Here is a 19,963-nt window from a genome sequence, read left to right as displayed (position 1 = left end):
TGGCCTACCTGGACTCCTGTCATCATGATGGCTGGGTCAAACCTGAGTGACGCTGGAACCCCAGAAGTTGCAGAGGCTGGAGCAGGGAGGCGAGCCCAGCCAGCCCTGGGGGACCGGAGCTGCCATGCAACCCTTTGAAAAAACTCTGGTGACTCAATTTTGGGTCCCGACCCACAGGTTGAGAAACCCTGCTGTAGTGGGTGTATTGTGATTGCAAATACTTGTGAACCTTTCCACTTATGAGTGGGGTCAATAGAAAAAATAAGTATTTGTTTTTTCTCTTGCAGAAACATGCTCTGTTTTGCAGCTGTCAACCATTTTAAAAGTAAAAGACGTGGTCTCTTTGTTTTGTACGTGAGGCTACACTGTAGTCTTTCTTGTGCCTATATAATTTTTGTAGATGCTTCAAGATTTGCTCCTTTCTCCAAATTGCGCTGTTCCCCTGCGCCGCGCTCCTCACCCCAATGGTTTTGAGACTTAAAGGCAGATAAGCTGAGCTCTGTAGAAACAACACAGTTGCATACCTGCAAATTGTAGCTTGGGTCTTCCATTCAGTCACATGGACTTCTGTTTCCACAGAGACCAAAGCTCATTTATTTCATGGAGGATATTTTTAGGAGCCACTCTTCGGGTGGTGGACTAACATTCTTCCTTTAAGAAGGAAAATGAGTGGTGACAGAATCCTGAGGAAAAGAATTAGTCTTTTCAAAATATATTTTTTTTAAGCTTTCTCCCCTCCCCCACTGCACTTTTTCTTGCCAGGTTGTTTTCCTCACTCTTCCTTTCTTCTCTTCTTGACTTCAGGTTCTACTCCCTCTGCTCTCTTTCCACCCAGGCATGTCCTCTCCTGTGCTTCACTCTCCACCTGACTGCTCCCTTTTTATAAAATGTTTATTATTTTAAGGAGCTGAGACATCACCAATCAAAACTTAAAACTGCAGGTGTTTAGATTCTGTTTCACCTGTTCATGGACCTTGCTCTTGAATCATCAAATGTCCTTTGGCCCTGCAGTAAATGTGTAAAATATAAACACGGGTGTTTTGTTCAGCTGTTTCGAAATAAATTTGTCTGAAAGATGTGGCACTCTTCTGATCAAAAGGAGCAAGGGCAAAGGGAAAGATAACTTACACTAGTTATAGGAACTTCCACTATCTAATTGCTTGATGCTGATTAGCTAGAAGTGATGTAGACATGACAACTACGCAACTAACACAGTCTTTAGTTGCCCTTCCTGCTTTGTGTCACTGCTAATTCTGGTACCAGTTACACCCTTGTCACTTGACTCAGTGCATGTTTCAGCACGTTGCACTGTATACCGTAAAGGACAATATTAGTGTCTTAATTCTTTAAAGACAAATATAGCAAAAATGCCACTTCACAGCTATGATATAATCAGAACTAAACTTCTAATGGCTCTGATACTTAGTCAGTGAAACAGGGCTGATTGCAATGTAGAAATCCCCAATCTTTATAGCACTTCACACGGCATCCTACTTTAACTGATTTGCTTCCTGCGAAATGCAGATTGTGCCTTAACTTTTTTGCTTCTAGAGGGCCTATCACTGTGGTAGCTATGTGCTTTGCTGAGAACACAAATTACATAAACCACTTACAGAAACAAAATAAAACCGAAAGTGGTGAAAATGAGCAAATGGGGAAAATCCTAGCCTCTGGGCAAAGACAGGGTTACAAAGCTCACACTCTAGGGAGCAGATCACTGTTGCATTGTGCTTCCCCTTCATCTACCTGTTGTTGTCTTTACCATATGCTTAGATTGTAAACTCTTTGGAAGAGGGACATCTCTTCACTGTATGTTTGTACATTGTCTAGCACAATGAATGCCTGACTGGTGCCTCTAGGCCCTACTGCAATATTAATAATCTGTGGAATGCCGCACGCACTCTGCTGCTGCTGCAACTTTTAGGTTGTGGTGGTCTCTGCTCCGACTGCACCCATCTCTCTGAGTAACAGGGTGAAATGGCTGGTGGATGGATCAGCATAGTTGGGTGCACTGCTCCCAAATCTCTCGGCTGTACTGTACCATGAAGTGAGTGCAGATTCTTTTCAAATGACTTCTGGAAAGAAATTTTGCCCCCATTTAAGTCAGTGGGGCCAGGATTTCACTCCTCGGAGTCTCTTCCTGTGCAACAGAACCATACAGGGTTTCGCTGCATCCAAGGCCCTCTCTGCCAGCCAGGGAAAATTTGCCCTAAATGAGCATTACATCTTGAAAGACATCAGACTCTGGCTGTGACAGACCACTAAGAGGATAGAGTTCACTCCGGGGACAAATTTTTATTATAGTTGCTTACTTATATTGCAGTAATGTTACGGTGTGTTAAGCATTGTACAAACATCTGGGAAGGTGCAGTCCCTGTCTCAAAGAGACTACAATCCAAATAAATCTTGCTTTATTTTAAAATTAAATATCAGACTGTAACCTGTCCTAGGATGATCCCCCTTCTCAGTAACTTTTCTTAGCCGGTGGGTGCTTGACCCCTCTCTGCCCCTGGCCCCGCCCTGACTTCCCCCTGCCCCGCCCCCATTCCAATCCCTTCCCCAAAGTTCCCGCCCCCTCCCTGCCCCTATTCCAACCCATTCCCCAAATCTCCACCCCAGCCTCGCCTCTTCCCCGCCTCCTCCCCTGAGCGTGCCGCGTTCCCGCTGTTCCAGCTGTTTTGCGGAGGCAAGCACTGGGAGGTAGGCGGAGAAGCGGGGACGCAGCATGCTCAGGGAGGAGGCGGAGGTGGAGGTGGGGCGGGGAGGGGAGCTTGGCTGCCGGTGGGTGCAGAGCACCCACCAATTTTTCCGTGGGTGCTCCAGCCCCGGAGCACCCACGGAGTCAGCGCCTGTGCTTCCCTATCCCTTTTACTGCTGCCATAGGAGCAGCTGATTGCTTGCTGATGGGTTTCTGGTAAAGCAGCCAGTCACGTGTGCACCAGGCTGCTATCCATTTCATATCTAAAGGGACTGAAAACCTGCCCCCATACCACCTGGTGGAATCCCAGCTCTAGGTTCTGACTTCCATTGCCATAGCAATGATAGTATTAGTGACAATGGGGCCTATCATCATTGGAAAAATGCACTCTTACAAACAGATTAAAAAATATTTCCTACCGGAAACATGCATTCCTCTGCAGTGAATTATTTCTTTGTGCCTCCTGTAATAAAGTGGGCTGTACACTGAGGATCTGTGGGTAATATCCTCTGACTCTCAGAATAGCAGCTATATTTGTGTGTTAAAGATTGTGGTGACCAAATATTGTTTATCCTAAAAACTTGATTACCCTGGAAAGTAATTTAATATTTTAAACCAACTTTTTGATATTTCTGAGTATCTAAGATTGTGATATTAGTGATGCTTTGTAGCAGCAGATTACTATACATCAGTCTGTAACTTGAGCTATAAGTAAAGTAGGGTCTGAAAACTATACAGCACACAGACTAGGATGCTAGCAGAATGGATGGGAATAATTAAGATCCATCCATCTTGCATTTTATTAAATATCTAAATAAGGCAATTGTACTTAATTCCCAGTTAATTTGATCTTGATTACATCTCCTCTTGGGTTGAATCCGACTTTTTATATAACAAAGAGCTTTTTTTAAACAGGAGACTGAGGGTTAGCGTTAAGATAGCAATACCTGTAAGATTGCTTTTTTCAGTGTCAAACACGGTTTACTGTGCTGTGTTGTGGAAGATAACTTAGATTCCTGAACATTCACAAGTATGGTTGAGGGGAACCAGCATGCCGATAATCCTGAAAGTGTTCTAATTACTACATAATACTTCGATAATGATTTACTCTGCTATTACATACAGACTTGATCCTTTACTATATACTGGGAGTGGATTTTGGAGAGCTGCAGTGGGTAGAACGTGTGTTTTTTTTTGTCCCTGTCGCTGTTCTTCATTTGATCTAGTTTGTAAAAATTAAAAAAAATTAAAAAAAAATTAAGCGATATATTTTCTAATTCTCTTTGCAGGTATGGTGTGAGTCCTGAGAACATAATTCTGTATGGTCAGAGTATTGGAACGGTCCCGACAGTGGACCTGGCATCTCGGTATGAGTGTGCAGCTGTAATCCTTCATTCTCCTTTGATGTCTGGATTACGGGTAGCTTTTCCTGACACCAGGAAAACATATTGCTTTGATGCTTTCCCAAGGTATGTGCAAATATTGCTGGAGGGATTGCTCTATGGTCACCTTAAACTTTTCTATAATGTGTTCTTTTATTTGTATTGTGACATGCATCTTGAGCTTTGGACAGGCACATCTTATAAATCAAAACAGATAATAAATATATTCATTTGCCACTGAGTAGCTTGTAGTCTCAAACTGGCATGCTAGTTTGCTAAATAAGCAAATAAAGAAAACCCTACAATTTTTACAGCTATTTGTCATTTCAATTTTTAATGCTCGTACACAGTCCACCAATCCATTGTATGTTAAATTTGGACTGGTAACTGTTAGCTATGGTTGCGCTGTCAAGTGCTTTTAGCTAAAAAGTAACACCCCTTTAGAAGTGTACATTGCTCAGCCAACTCTGATTTACAAGGTACGTGGTGTCAGCAAATATACGTGGAAAGAATTTTAGGCTTCTTGTTAACTGCTGATACTGCTGTACAAAAACAATAGACAGGAAGAATGGCGCAGTGATTAGGGTACTAGCCTAGGACTCTGTGACCAGCTCTGCCACAGGCTTCCTGTGAGTCTCTCTGCCTCAGGTCCCCAGTTGTAAAATACTTCCTTGTCTCATGAGGGTGTTGTGAGGATAAAGGCATTAAGATTGGGGTGCTCAGATACCACCATAATGGGGGGCACCTAAGATCAATTGATAAGATATGTGGCAGCACTTCAGCTGTTGTCTTTAAAATGAGCTTAAAATCTTTAAAATGCAGCATTGAAAGTTAAACGTGATTAGTTTCAGGATAACAAATACACTTGTCTCTATTGTTTAGGCTTTTACATTCTGGATGCTAACAGCTGTTCCAGGAATCCTAAACTGTATCAAACACTGAGTTGTAAAAGCAAGTGAAATTTACATCCTAAGAGTGAAAATCAGGGACCAGAGAGCACCCTTCAATGTTGCAGTTGTTTTTGCAACACTTACAAATGTTTGTAAGTGGGATGTCCACAAGGATTCCATGTTCAAAGCTGATTGTGCTCTGGAAGATGCAGTTTCTTTCTTTTTTTCTGAGTGAGGGAGAAAGGTGGAGGCCCAAATTCCACACACTGGAACCTCGAAGAATCAATTTTGTGGGACTACTGTGACAAAGCCAGATGTAATATATTTTAACTCCTACTTCTTTAATAATTAAAACTTCATACTAATGAACACACTTTATCTAATTTGCATCTGAAAATTGCTTTAATAAACCAGTACATATTACAACATTTTGATATAGTTTTACTACACTTTTAAAGATTTAAGTGTAAGAAAATATCTTAAACTAGTGGCTCTCAACCTTTCCAGACTACTGGACCCCTTTAGGAGTCTGATTTATCTTGTGTACCCAAAATTTCATCTCACTTAAAAACTATTTGCTTACAAAATCAGACATAAAAATATATGTTGCTGAAAAATTGCTTGCTTTCTCATTTTTACCACATAATTATAAAATAAATCAATCGGAATATAAACATTGTATTTGCATTTCAGTGTATATAAAGCAGAATAAACAAGTCGTCGTATGAAATTTTAGTTTGTACTGACTTCACTAGTGCTTTTTATGTAGCCTGTTCTAAAACTAGGTAAATATCTAGTTAAGATGATGTACCCCATGGAAGACCTGTGCATACCCCCAGGGGTATGCTTACTTCATGTTGAGAACTACTGTCTTAAACCACCTGCTGCCTACTGCAGTGACTGTTAACTGAGTAGTCAAATTTGCTTTGAGTAATCAGCACCAGATTCTTGTTTGACTTCTCTGGGAGGCATTTCTCAAGTACAAATAGTTCTAATCCTTGTCTAAATCTGAGCTGTACAAGGCCATTTGGTGGAAGCAGTATTGTTTAACATTTTACTACTATGACACTATGCTGCAGAGTGTACTTTGCAGCTACAGAAGCCATCCCTGATTCTCTAGGGACTTGAATGTCTGCTATTCAGTTAGGGTGACCAGATGTCCCGATTTTTATAGGGACAGTCCCGATTTTGGGGTCTTTTTCTTATATAGGCTCCTATTACCCTCCGCCCCCTGTCCCGATTTTTCACATTTGCTGTCTGGTCACCCTATATTCAGTATTCCATGCAACTTTTTCCAGAGAAAGGTTACTCATTTGAGCATAGCAGCCATATATAGTAGCATTGTCTTCTGAGACTGTCATCCAGTGCTAGTGATACTGATCTTCGGACAATGATGCATGCAAAAGTCTGAGAGGAAAAAATACCCCAAGTAGTATCCTGTAGCCAGGGAAGGGAGAAGACGAGCAGACTCCAGGGAGACTTGTGCAGAATTCAGCTCTGTGACCTGCTGCAGACTTCGGGTACATCTACACTGCCAAAAAAATGGGACAATGAGTCTCGGAGCCCAGGTCAGCTGATTTGGGCTTGCAGGGCTCACGCTGTGGTGCTAAAATTGGCAGTGTACACGTTCTCACTCAGACTCTGAAACTCAGCAAAGGGGGTGGGTCTTGGAGCCCAGGCTCCAGCCCCAGCGAGAATGTCTACACTGCTATTTTTAGTCTGTAGCATTGGCCCGAGCTCTGAGACTCGCTGCGGGGATGGGGGTTCACCATGTAGGTGGACCCTTTGTAACTAGGATATAGCAGTGGAATTCATTCTATTTATTACGATCAAGTTAAGATAAAACATAACATCTAACATTTAAAGAGAGAGTTTTAGGAAGACAGACTAGCTAGTGAGACAACTGCTTCTTAAAATACATGATCTTCAAGCTTATAGAGCTACAAGTTTTTTGTGAAGTCGTCATCCTTAGTACACTTCTCAGCAAGTTAAAATGTGAATTCACTGAGGGTGTATTAGTAGTTTAAAAGATCTTGCTCTCAAACTTGTGCATTGTTCTTCTCTTAGTTTTTAAATATCTAACATTTATGATTAAAATTAATACTTCTAGAGGAGAAAAAGCTAAGGTTTTTAATTACTTTAGTCACAAGATTGTGTAGCAGTAATCAGATTAAACAAGCCAAACCAAACAGTTTAAAAAATAAATAAGTGTGTGTGTCGGGGGGAAGGGGTGTTTAAAGCTTGACAGCAGAGATGTTGTACAGTATTTTTTTTATTAACCTTCTACTGATCTGATCATTGCTCTGACTGACTTCACTTATACTTAAAACAAGGGAAATAAACATTTGTGCATTTTCATTAATGTGTACAGCTCACTGTAGGAAAGAATATGTTTATATACATCTTTGGAGAATTGCTGTTATGTGCGTTTTATGTTGGGACCCCATGAGAATGTAGTCTCTGTAGATTTCCTAGCTGCAGAGTGGTGTGGCTGAGAATACCAAGTAGGCTAATGTGCAGTTTAAATACTGCTTTACACGTAGCTGAGTTGGCAATGGGATGCTTTCCAATTTTTTGCAAAATACAAATATTTTTTCTTTAATCACAATTCATCATCTGTATTCACAAACTGTTAAGCTAGTTACCTGGATGCTGCAATGATGGGGGTTTCCCAGCTTTCTAAAATATATTAAAAACAGTAGCTACCTAATAAGAGTGATCTATAAAAAGTCTTTTGTGTACATAACTGCACATAGCTGACATGCTTATTATGAAATCTTTACTCAGTGGCCGGCAAGTCCATTGGGTTTTAAGACTTTAGACTAAATTATTCAATATTTTGCTTATTTCACATTGCCATTTAATTATGGTATTCTTCACCTGGGGATGCAAATAAAAACTACAATTGTACATGTCTTATATTGACAGCCTCTCTCTAATGTTCTTAAAGTCCTTATCTGTATTCCACATGGAAAAAGCTAAACCTGACTAATCCATATTTAATGTTTTCCTACCTAGAATCTAATCTCAAAATCAAAAGACTTAACTTTTTACTGTTTTAAGCTTGTACAGTCTGTTTTGAAGAGATACTGGGATGTAGAGAGACCAAAATGTTTGTTTAGCAATAGCTGTTACCTAGAATCCCACAGTACACCAAAAGCTGAGCTTTTACACATGTGAAATTCTCTGTTCCAGTTCACATTTAAATTTTTGAATTAAATTATCTGTATTTTCAAAATGTTATATTTATTTGTAAATTGTCACATTGGCTTGGCTATATTTTTGGTTTTTACTCATTTTGAGCGACTGGATAGATACAGCTTCACTTTTGTGTAGTCACTTTCACATCTAGATGTTTCACTCCCTTCTCTTCCTTTGGGAGTAGCAAAATCCTGACTCCCTTTAATTATTGTTCAACCTTTTTTTAACAAATCATAGAAATTAGAGGTGGGAAAAAGTTGTCTGCTCTAGTTATTCTGTCAGTTCAAGATTGTTCACTACAATAGATCTGCTGATGTCTTATTTCAGATGTCCAGAGGGATGGAGTTCTCACCACTTGGGGAAGTCTTCCACAGTGTAATAGATATCACTGTTAAGAAAACTTGCTAACAAGCAAGCCAACTCTTCCTTTTCCTAATTTCATCTCCTTATTTCTAGTTCTATCCCCTTGTACCACCCTAAATAGTTCCTTTCTTTCCTTGGTGTCCACACCCATCAAATATTTTTAGAATGAGATGTATTTACCTATTATGAAAAGTATAGTATATTTAGTTCATTCTAGTACTTGACAGGGAAGCAACAAATAATTCTATATGTAAATTGTTGTCTAAATATGATATATTGGAGCTTAGAAAATAGAGTGGTGAGAACTATAGATACTGTAGTAGCTTAATCGTTCTCCTTTCCTCCCACCCTGCTCTCCCAAAAACAAAAAGTCCAATAGAAATACTATACTGCTAAAGGAAGCTTGCATCTAAGCTGAATGTTTACTTTAAGGTCAAAATTTCCCCAAATTTAGGTTGTGAAAAATAAGCCTTTTCAAAACCCAAGATGCACATAAATGTTTCCATGAAACAAATCCTGTGTGAGATTTTTTTTTTATGGTTGGTTTGCAGTTAAATATGTCCTTTTAATGTTTTCAATCTTAACATTGCAGTATTGTGCTAGTGCATATGAGAACCTGGAAGTGAAAATGACTAACTAAAAATGTAGTATAATTGTAGCATAACCTTATTCTTTTTTTCATGGTGCGAGCTGAAATGCAAAATGAAAATAGCCAATGTAAATAGAGGAAAATTATATTTTAAAATTAATCTTAAAATGAATTAATTCTTTAAAATAATCTGTATTAATCTCTGGGGTCAAAAACATAGATAAGGATGCTTTCTAAATGATTTTTCAATCAAAGGGCCATCATGAATTAGGGAGATGAATGTCTCTAGCTTAGGTAGTAGGCTACATTGGTCACTAGCTCAAATTCAGACATGGTGACTTAAGTTTCATCCTCTGTGGGAATGCATTGGTGGGTTCAAGTTGGTTCTGAGTTAGATGTCCACATGCTAGCTGGTATGATAGTCACTAATAAGCCAAAGATTTGACCAGGCAGGAGAGTGGACAGACTTCTTGCCATTGAAGAGATTGGTAGCAAGATGGCGATAAAAGGTCAGCTTGCACTGACAGTTATCTGTGCCTGTTTTGTGGATAAGTCAGTGGGGCATCAAGTGGGGGCATCCATTTAAAAAAAATTCAATATTCCTTAATTGTGTTTAGTGATTAATTCAACTTTGTTTTCTTTGGTATTACAAATGTAAAAACTAAAAGCCTGAGTAACTTCTCTTTCTTTTCCATCCCCCCAGCATTGACAAGATATCTAAAGTAACCTCTCCTGTGTTGGTAATTCATGGTACTGAAGATGAGGTAATAGATTTCTCCCATGGCCTGGCAATGTATGAGCGATGTCCACGCGCAGTGGAGCCCCTCTGGGTGGAAGGGGCTGGGCATAATGACATAGAGCTTTATGCACAATATCTAGAAAGACTAAAACAGTTCATATCTCATGAACTCCCCAACTCCTGAAGAAGCCTACTTGATTTTACCTCAGTTACTGTGAATGGAAGAAATTACCTGTTTTTGCACATGCTTTAACTGGATAGCTGTAATAGCTTTATACTATGAAGAAATACCTGTCTTCAGGGTGTTCTAATCAACATCTGATGAAACTTGTCTTTTATATCTGGAAATTATTCTACTAATGCACACAATATGGTCAACTACTGTAACTCCAATGATTTTTAGTTTCATTACCCAGGAGGACATGGGGATACTAGCTGAATATGGGGACACTTTTTATCTAGTGCTGTATTAATATTCTAAAGTCAGTTTTCTCTATCTTCTCCTAGGACAGAATTATAAATGATCAGACTTTTTTTCAATGTTCTCAGTATATGGAACACAACTGTTATGAACTACAGCTTGTTCTTAACAATCGATTCATGGGTTCGATCTAAGGGAGTACTTTCTTTGTAAATTTCTAGCTGTGGTATTGTAACTGGCAACTTATTGTGATGAGGTCTTTCCTCTTAGTGATCTTTATTTAACTTACTGATCTTCCCAAGTAAATTATTTAAGATGTCCTACTCTTTCCTGGAAAAAAAAAATTAACTAATACATGGGGCTAAATTCTGTAGCAACCTCTCAGCCATTTTCTGTATAAATATAACTGGAATATTCTTAAGGAAAAATTGACTAAATTGTTTTTGTTTAATAAAAATAAATGTATAAATTCATTAATAGAAAACTCCTTTTAATATTCAGATGGTCTGAATAAGAGCCATAACATTTCCTTCTGTAAAGCATTCCTGTAGACTTTTTAAAAGTACTGTACATATTTGAATTTACATTGTGCATAGATTCTTAATTGGTAGTTTTAATTTAAGTCTAATTACAATAAACTGCAAAATTCTGGTTTGTATATGATTGAATACATTTTGTTAAAATATGTTTTTATCCCTATATTATTTTGCTATTAAAATTTTATAAGATTTCCAGGACAAAAAATTAACATTTTATGTTTTGATGAATTTATGTAACTAAATTTTCATTGAACTAATCTTTTTAGTTTAGAAGTAATTTGATGCTTTGACACTGGAATCGCACAGAATATGCATCAGAAATGCAAGACACAATTGTTACACTACTACTATAGGTCTAATTTTTTCCAAATTTAAAGGCCTTAAATGTACTGTAAGCCTCAGATTGTTGTAAAAATTGATTGCGGTTGATTGCAGTTTGTGTACTGTTGCTAGAATGCAACTCAGTGGTTGTAATGGAATAAAGGATGCATGGATTAGAGCATATTGAATTGTGAATCTCATTTGTACTATAGTTTTCATACAAAGGCAGCAAACATGAGGTATAGAAAAATTATATTTTGGAAGGGGGAGAAAATACCAAATAATCTGATAGCCTAACCTTGCATTTTAATGTTAAATGTTTACAAAAAGGCACAAAATAATCCGAAAGAGCAAACCTGCCATTCTGCTCAATTTTGTATGTAAATGGAATGTAAACTGGTGTTATTGGGTAAGGATTCTTGACTTGCTGTTTAAATATTGAAAATCATGGCTGGGAGCAATGTTTGAATATGTTTATCGTGAGACCTTGTGACAAGAATGCAATTAACTAATAAAGTGAGCACAGCAGGTGTGCATGCTGTCTCTGAGATTGATTTAGAGCTGTAATGCCCCAGTAATTAAAGTAAAATTTGAAATTTTCATTTCTATCCCTGAATCCTAGAAATTAAAGATAGAAAAGGTCAGTTAGGTCATCCAGTCCCTCTCTTGTCGATCCAGGCTGGTTCTTTGCAATAGATCTTGTCCAGTCAGATTTTAAACAGCCCAAGCAATTCTTTTCCAACTCCGGGGACAGCAACTCCTATTAACAACATCTGTGGGAGTTGTTCAGACCCTGTGGTGAAAGAGTGGGGCCTCTGCTGTGCATACTCTCTATTTGTAGATATAGGCCTATGCATTCAAAAGTGACTTGGGACTTTCAGTTTCTCCAGTTCTGAGTGTCCAACTTGAGACAATTTAGAGGCCTGCTTTTTCAGGAAATGCTTACCGCTTTGTCACTTCTGAAAATTTAAGCCAGAGTGTGTCTTCCCCCTCCCCTGCATAATGCAGTCACTTTTAAATATTGCTTAGACATGTTCCACTTAGCTCTTTTAATCTTTTGTTTATAAATCACTTCCCCTAGCTTCCTCAATCACTTGATACTCTTTGAATTTGCTCAAATTTGTCAATATCCTTCTAGTAATGAGGTGCCCATAGCTGAATACAGTTCTCCAGATGTGGTCACATCAGCCCCATATAGGGCTGGAACTATTGTCTCTTTGCTGCTCCTTGAAATGATGTCTACCTATTCAGCCCAATCTTGCAATAGGATTTTTCACTGATATTTCCTATTGCATTGCAAACACGTCCTGGGTATCCTCACCGCTAGATTTCTTTCAGCTCATCTGTTTTCCAGATCTTTCTCTAACACTAAACTTCCTTCAGATTTTGTCCATTTACCCAAACTTTCTGCCAATTTTTAATATGTATAGGTTGCTTGATATTTCTCTGTTCTGGTCAATGTCAGTAATTCCTTCCAATTCCATATAATCTGAATTTCATTAACATGTTTTAAACTTTCCCTGTCATCAATGAAAACATTAAATAACGATCCCTGCAATGACCCTCTAGGATGTTGCCTTCTCCCTTCAATTCAATAAATTTACCCTCAAAGAATTTTCAGTGCATTCAACAATGTTCCTATCCAAGCATGCTTGAATCAGTTCTGTGAGTTGTGTGATGCTATCAAACTCTTCAGTGAAAAAGCATATATAATATATATTGAACTCTCTCTTCATCCCAGTAATGTTGTAATTATCATTCCCTGACTTTGGGTATTTGAATATTTCTAACTGATACATTTAAAAATCTCCCACCTGTTTAAAAAATTGATTTATGGGATGTCAGAACTAAATTTTAATTAAAAATCCATGACTGACTCATGGAACAGCTTATACAAGAGCAAATCCAGGACACCCTTTATTGAAAGAGAATAGCATGAGCATAGGACCTTTTGCATCAGGAGAAGTAATGGAGTGACACTATGGGGGAGGGGCTTTGAACTGTTATTTAAAATGCGCTGGGTTTGCAAAAAATATAATCAATGGGACTTTTGCTAAACTCCAGCTGACAAAACAAAACCTAAAACACCCTCCCACCAACTCAAATTTGTAATATAATTTTGTTCTTAAATTTAGATACGCCCTTACCATAGTGTAAGCATGTTAGAGCTATCACGATGTCTCTGAAAATTAATTGCTGACTATATGCTGTTTTGTAAACCATGTTGTTAGAGTACTTAGTTGGTCTTTTAGGATGTAATGTTTCCTAACATTTTTTTTTCTTAGGTGTGTATGTTGCTTCCATTTATTTTTCACATGGGACAGCCGTGATAGCTTTGATTATGTAGTAGAATTTTGGGGTAGAAAGATGGCATGGAGCACAGCTGTACATCTAAATACTTTTTTTCTTGACTTCTCAGTTACAGCTGGTATGGCAGCATTTGGGAATCGGATACACACTGTTTATATGTCTAATATATTCATTCTGGTTCTAATTTTGGTACCCTATCACTTAACATATATAGGGAAGAGTCCAAAAATTGTTATGCCCCCTCCACTGCTTAATTACCTACTGTGTAGTGATATAGGCTAATTAGACTTATCTTCTACTCTTAGGGAGATCCTTTATCATTGTTACTTTCTGCTGGAATGTTTCCAGGCCCTTCCCTTAAATTGGGGCAATCCTACATGGGGTGCTGACTCAGCCCTCTAAATAAGCACCAAACTCTGTTTTCAGATTAGTGCTCTGGATCTGCAACATTCAATGCACCCACTAATCTTTGGAGATGTTTATCACTTGAATTTTAAATGTTCCCTACTGTATTTTCTATGTGTAAAAATGTTTGTCTCCTAGATTTCAGTAGGCCTATAATTATTTAGTGGGGGAGGAGTAACTGGCTCAACCCTTTCTAGAATAAAATAATCTGGATTCACCAAATCAAGAAGAATAGCAAGGTTGGCCTAAATTCTGCTGTTACTCAGTACAAGCCTATTGAAATGTTTACCTGTATACTTAAGAAGAATTGCCTTTGAAAACAATTGCATCAACCCTCTTTCTATTCCTTAAACTGTAATGTAGAGGTGTCTCTTTACAAGCCAGCTGTGTTGTGGTAGACTGGCCAGTGAGAACCTAACTAACTCTTTCATTTTGGATTTCACCTGAAGGCAGATTGAGGAGAAACTTCCCTCTGCTGCTTCTTACTGCCTCTTTTCCTAACAGCCGTAGCTTAGAAAATAACAGCTCGAGGTACCTTTGCTCTTGATCTACCTAGCCCGGAGCTGGGGGAGGTCCTATACTGCTGCCTGGCAACTCCACGTTCCCGACGACTTTTTGGGGGATGGGAATAGGACCTCCAGGGCCGGCCTGAAGTGCCTGGTGGTGCATCCTCTCTGCGCCTGGCTTCAGCCACTCCGCGCCGGCAGGTTGCATGAGGGCCGGCTGCTGGAGCCGGCGTGGGGCACAGTAGGGGACCCGGCTGGTGGGTGGCTTTCGGCAGGGAGCGAGGGGTTTGCAGTGGCTGCTGTGCCCCGTGCGCTCTGGACGCGTTCGCAGGGAAGGCGGCTGGGGGTGGAAGGGAGTCCTCGGGAGCCGGGCTGCCAGGTAAGAAGCGGTGACGCCGCTGCAGAGCAGAGGAGGAACAGGCGGCCGGGGGAACCCAGCAAGCACGGAGTTCGTCCCGGCTCCGTGCGCTCCTAGCCCTCCTCTGGGCCGCCGCGGCAAGAGACCGGGCCGCTGCCTCCTGCAGCCCCCCTAGCCGCCCCCAGCACGGCGCACAGCCGCCGGGAAAGGGCCCTGGCGCTTCCCGCACGGGGAGCGGAGCTAAGCGCGGCTGGGGCTGAGACGTGGCTTGGAGGTGCCAAGCGGACGGCAGGGGGCATCGTGCGCGCCCCAGCCAGGCGCCCTGCGTCGCGCTCAGCGACCCGGGGGCTGGGCGCCTGGGCCTTGCTCCGCAGAGCGGAGTGCCCGGCTGGGCGGCGGAGGCGAGCGAGGCTCAGTCACCCAAAGGCCGGGGCTCGGGGAGTCCCGGAAGGCTGGTGGGTTGCGGGGCGGGCTGGTGCGTTGGCGGTCGTCGGAGCTCTCGGGTTCCCCCGCTCGGCGCTCGCTAGCAAACACCGCCCGGGCTTGTGCCGCCCGGGGTCCGGGCAGCGGGAAGCCGGGCTGCAGGGGAGGAAGGCGGCGTGCTGCGGGACTCAGGCGCGGGCGGGAGAGAGCGAACGGATGGAGACTCTCTCTCCATCTGCCTTCGTTGCAGGTTTAACATCCCCCGCCTCTGCCCCCCGCCTCCAAGTCCCTTCATGCAGCAGCGCCGCCCATGAGCAGAACTGCCAGCTCGCCTGCTGCCATGGCTTCAAGGTCCCCTTCCCTGCAGGCAGCTGAGCGTCGCCCGAAGAAGAAAACCAGCGATGTGCGTCTCTCTGCACCCAACCCCCGTGCCCTGGTACTTGCCCACCTGCTGCTGCTCCTGTCTCGTTGCCCAGGTTCTCAGGCGACAAGTTTAAACAGTTAGTAAAACATTGTCTGTGTCTCCCGCAAGCGCTCCGCCGTGGGTTGGTTAAGGTAGCATTTGATGGTGCAGCTGAGGCGTGAGGTTGGCTAGAATGACACGAGGACCAGTCGCTTGCAGCTCAAATTACAAATGCAGTGGACAGTGCAGAGCTTTCCAATGGGCCGCGCTAGCAGCAAAACTGCTTTCTTTATCTGGCTTACAAGCAGAAAGCGGAGGCCTGCAAGAGTGCTGAATCAGCGGTTCTTGGGCATTTAAAACAATAGACCCCAGAGTTCTGTCCATTGTGCCACAGCATGTTGAGTACACACGCCCATCCTTCGTACTGTTTGGAAATTCTGCTGGACTTCCCCAGATCCACATTTTTTCCTCAATCCGGAGCCACTGAGTGTCCAAAATCAGCATCATCCTTAACACATAGTACTTTAGCCCCTGGGAGAAGGACCAATACATATAATACTATTATTTGATGATTCTCTTGCTGGTAATGACTTACATTTATCTCCTTTATTCTCTCCATAATCGGAGTTGCATTTCTCCCTCTCCCCTGCCCAAAAGTGAGCACTAGCTGAGTTCAAGCACATAGGCCATGTGCAAGTTTCCATTACACAGCTCTGCCCCTCAATAAAATCATGAGTGGTGTGGAGAAAGTGAATAAGGAAAAGTTATTTACTTGTTCCCATAATATAAGAACTAGGGGCCATCAAATTAAATTAATGAGCAGCAGGTTTAAAACAAATAAAAGGAAGGTCTTCTTCACACAGCGCACAGTCAACCTGTGGAACTCCTTGCCTGAGGAGGTTGTGAAGGCTAGGACTATAACAGGGTTTAAAAGAGAACTAGATAAATTCATGGAGGTTAAGTCCATTAATGGCTATTAGCCAGGATGGGTAAGGAATGGTGTCCCTAGCCTCTGTTTGTCAGAGGGTGGAGATGGATGGCAGGAGAGAGATCACTTGATCATTACTTGTTAGGTTCACTCCCTCTGGGCAGGGGCGTCTCTAGCTTTTTTGCCGCCCCAAGCATGGCAGGCAGGCTTCCTTTGGCGGCATGCCTGCAGGAGGTCCCCGGTCCTGCGGATTCGGCGGCATGCCTGCGGGAGGTCCGCCAGTCCCGCGGCTTCGGCGTACCCGCCGCCAAATTGCTGCCGAAGCCGCGGGACCGGCGGACTTCCCGCAGGCATGCCGCCGAAGGCAGCCTGCCTGCCACCCTCACAGGGACCGGCAGGGCACCCCCCGCGGCTTGCTGCCCCAGGCACGCGCTTGGAGCGCTGGTGCCTGGAGCCGCCGCTGCCTCTGGGGCACCTGGCATTGGCCACTGTTGGCAGACAGGATACTGGGCTGGATGGACCTTTGGTCTGAACCAGTATGGCCGTTCTTATGTTCTAATGCACCTCTGCCCCTCCACTTCCAGTCCTGGATCTCTCTTGAGTGGAGACAGCAACCCCTATTGGTGCTTCTTCCCTTTTTGATTTACAAGCAGGCCCCTAATAGGATCTTTAGTTTATCTTTCAGATGATTGCTGGTAATTATAATATAAAGATAAAATCATAGTCTTAAATACTTTATCTTTAACTCAGATGCTTAGAACACATGACAGGTTAGCAGGTATATGTATTGTTTAAAACAAAATATTGCTTAATATTAGTACATATAGTTAGGAAATGTTTTGAGTTTTCCATGGGGAAAAATGACTAACATTTTCTACCAACACTTTTTGGGTTTTCATTGGAAAAACTCCAAACCAGAAATATTTTAAATTTACAAAGTGTGATATCATGGCTGCAAAATACAACCTATTTAGATAGTGTCCCAAGGGTTTTGATCCAAAGCCCATTGAAATTAATGGGAGGCTTTCCATTTACATGAGTACAGGGTGGTGTGTAACTTGCTCTACCTCAGGAGCAAACCTGGAAAGTTTCAGGGAGTCACGATTCCTCCCCCGTCTCTCTATTGCTCCAGGGAGAAAGTAGTGCACGGATTGGGGGTTGGACTAGATGACCTCCTGAGGTCCCTTCCAACCCTGATATTCTATGATTCTCAAAGGTATTTAGACACCAAACTCCCACAGATTTCAATGGGAGTTGGGCGCCTAAATATCATTGAGGATCTGGGCCTAAGTTCTTGCAGCTCTTGAAAAGGTGAAGCTGGCCCCTTGCATCTGGCAAGTGGAGGATAGTGGGGTGGAGCCAAAATGCTGCCCACTTACGCACTGGGAAAACATTCTAGAGTGCGAGGGTGAACTCTACAGCAGGGGCCCTATCCAACTCCCATTCAAGTCTGTGTAAAGATTCCCATTTACTTGAATGAGAGCTGAATCAGGCCCCAGATCTGGGCCCAAGAGCTGAGTAGGCTAAGCAAGGGGAGAGAAAGGAGCCTTTTCCCCCTCTCAGCCAAGTCAAAAAAAGGGCCAGTCTACCACAAAGCCACTCAATGCATGTGGTCCAATTTTGGGTCTGTAGTAGATACCACTGTATTTGCTTGCAGACATTATACAGAACAGAATGCATTGTTATGGTCATTAGTTCTTGTTCAGGAATGTACATACAATAACACTTACATAGACTATAAAAACACTTGAGTAAGATACTAGTTTAGACCAGAAAATACACAAAATGGGTTCTTAGATTACAATCTTTGACCAGAGTAAAGCACCAATAGCTAAAATACAGGAGTCATCATTGTAGTCTATTCATTTGGCTATTAAAACATACAGTAAGCCTGCCAAAATACATTTTTGGTGCAGTAAGCCAAAATATATTCAGTAAAATAGTGAAACATTCTTAAATGTATACTTTTATAAATCTGCTAGGAGGAAATATGTTCTTCCATGGTTATGCCTAATAGGTTTTTACTATATTTATGATTATTTCAGAAAATAGCCTGAATCCCAACAGTTCTTTGTGGGATATGGATTATGAAGGACTATTTCACATTAAGAAAATTCTCCCAGGGACTCCTGGCTCATATAAACTCTCCAGCCTTCTTAGAAGTAATGCTCTTGTAAGTCATGAGGAAAGAAGAAGGTTGGTAACAAATCAGAACCTGACTCAGAAATCAAAAGAAGAGCAGTTATCCTGTGACATGCTCCTTAAGCTTTACAGATATGTTTTTATGGATGCCTTTGGACCCAAACTTGCTTGGAGTATATTTCGCTTTCATAATTGTGATAAGGAAGTCAACCCACCCAAAATTCAGATCAACCCTCTCAAGCTGCTGCAATCTAAACTGAAGCCACTGTTGTTATACCGTGTGCTTAAGGTCCTCAGGGACATGGGAGTATTGGCTGAAGTCCAGCAATCCAAAGCCTTCTCATTGCTAAAGAAGCAAATGCTTAAAACAAGGAGAATGTTGTTTAAGTTTGAAGTGAAACAAAGTGGTACGTATCTAAGGAGAATGCATGTTTCCTGTGTTCTTAACATTTTCTGCTTGTCTCTATGTTTACCAGCCTCATGTGATAAATGATGTTTAATTGTTTCACCTATGAGCTTAAGGGTACATGTTAGAATGGTGGCTTCTAAGCACTGGTGTTTCCAGCTTTTGCCATTGATTAGTACTTGGTTGTCCATCTTCCTCCCCTCTTTCCATTTCCTCCCACACCATAAGGCCTGATCCTGCAATGCTTACTCACTGGCTTCAGTGGGATTAATGGCATGGGTTATAGGATCAGCCCCTTAATGAAAGGCTTGACATTCTGCCTCTGTTCTGACACTGCTGCCTGCTTCTCATTCCCTTGTCTGACCTCTAACCCACAGTGGAGCATGGGCTGCTGTAAACCAGCCTCCTGCAATCTGGCCTGCTGTGCTGATAGTTTGCTACAAGCAGACAGGATCATGCAGAATCCAGTAGGAGAGGGTTATAGGCATCTCACTGCGGCCCTGTACAAGCCTCAACCCAGTGTTCATTATTAAATGTCCAAACCAGCAAAGTGCATTGCGAAGCATCTCCTGTGAAATGCTGAGCACCTGAATTTCCATATTGACTTTAGTGGTAGATGAAGGTGTTCAAAATCTAGTAGGAAGGGATCCTATTAAGGTAGGTAGAAGAAAGGAGAATTTGCTGGCTGCAGAGTAAGGGATGCTAGAAAGATTCTGGATGCAGAATGTAGAGGTCACTGACTGACAGGTTAACTGGTACAGTTGCCTGGAAAGGTTGAGTACCATTCTGTTAGGGCTAGTCTACACTTACCCGGTAGTTCGACGGCTGCGGATCGAAGTTCCGAGTTCTATTTATCGCGTCTGGTCTGGACGCGATAAATCGAACCAGGAAGTGATCCCCGTCGACTGCGGTACTCCAGCTCAGCGAGAGGAGTACCAC

At 41.8% G+C, this 19,963-nt stretch overlaps 3 protein-coding genes across 6 annotated transcripts in view; all 3 read left to right on the top strand.

Moving 5' to 3' along the window:
• Positions 1 to 10,616, top strand: part of ABHD17C (abhydrolase domain containing 17C) — a 52,494-nt gene extending 41,878 nt beyond the window's left edge. Inside the window, exons 2-3 of the mRNA XM_024193930.3 lie at positions 3,988 to 4,167; positions 9,827 to 10,616. Of these exons, the coding sequence (XP_024049698.1) occupies positions 3,988 to 4,167; positions 9,827 to 10,046 (400 nt within the window). The 3' untranslated portion in view covers positions 10,047 to 10,616. The remainder of the gene's footprint in view (positions 1 to 3,987; positions 4,168 to 9,826) is intronic.
• A 4,041-nt stretch (positions 10,617 to 14,657) lies between these two features.
• Positions 14,658 to 19,963, top strand: part of LOC112102567 (cell surface hyaluronidase-like) — a 74,689-nt gene continuing 69,383 nt past the window's right edge. For 2 of the 3 annotated variants that reach the window (XM_029910718.1, XM_024193928.2), the window contains exons 1-3: positions 14,658 to 14,743; positions 15,396 to 15,645; positions 18,522 to 19,025. In XM_029910718.1, coding sequence (XP_029766578.1) covers positions 15,456 to 15,645; positions 18,522 to 19,025 — 694 coding nt within the window. In that variant the 5' untranslated portion in view covers positions 14,658 to 14,743; positions 15,396 to 15,455. The remainder of the gene's footprint in view (positions 14,744 to 15,395; positions 15,646 to 18,521; positions 19,026 to 19,963) is intronic. The other variant, XM_024193929.2, reaches the window with a different exon arrangement.
• The window catches only part of CEMIP (cell migration inducing hyaluronidase 1), a 150,362-nt gene continuing 149,385 nt past the window's right edge, over positions 18,987 to 19,963 (top strand). For both annotated transcript variants that reach the window (XM_026648324.2, XM_026648323.2), the window contains exon 1: positions 18,987 to 19,025. The gene's annotated coding sequence lies outside the window, so the exon portion shown is untranslated. The remainder of the gene's footprint in view (positions 19,026 to 19,963) is intronic.

This window comes from Terrapene carolina, unplaced genomic scaffold, assembly GCF_002925995.2.
Source record: "Terrapene carolina triunguis isolate 2854851 unplaced genomic scaffold, T_m_triunguis-2.0 Scaffold67, whole genome shotgun sequence".
In the NCBI taxonomy this organism is placed as follows: Eukaryota; Metazoa; Chordata; order Testudines; family Emydidae; genus Terrapene; species Terrapene triunguis.
The sequence above is the reverse complement of the archived record's forward strand: the minus strand, read 5'-3'. Positions and strand labels throughout refer to the sequence as shown.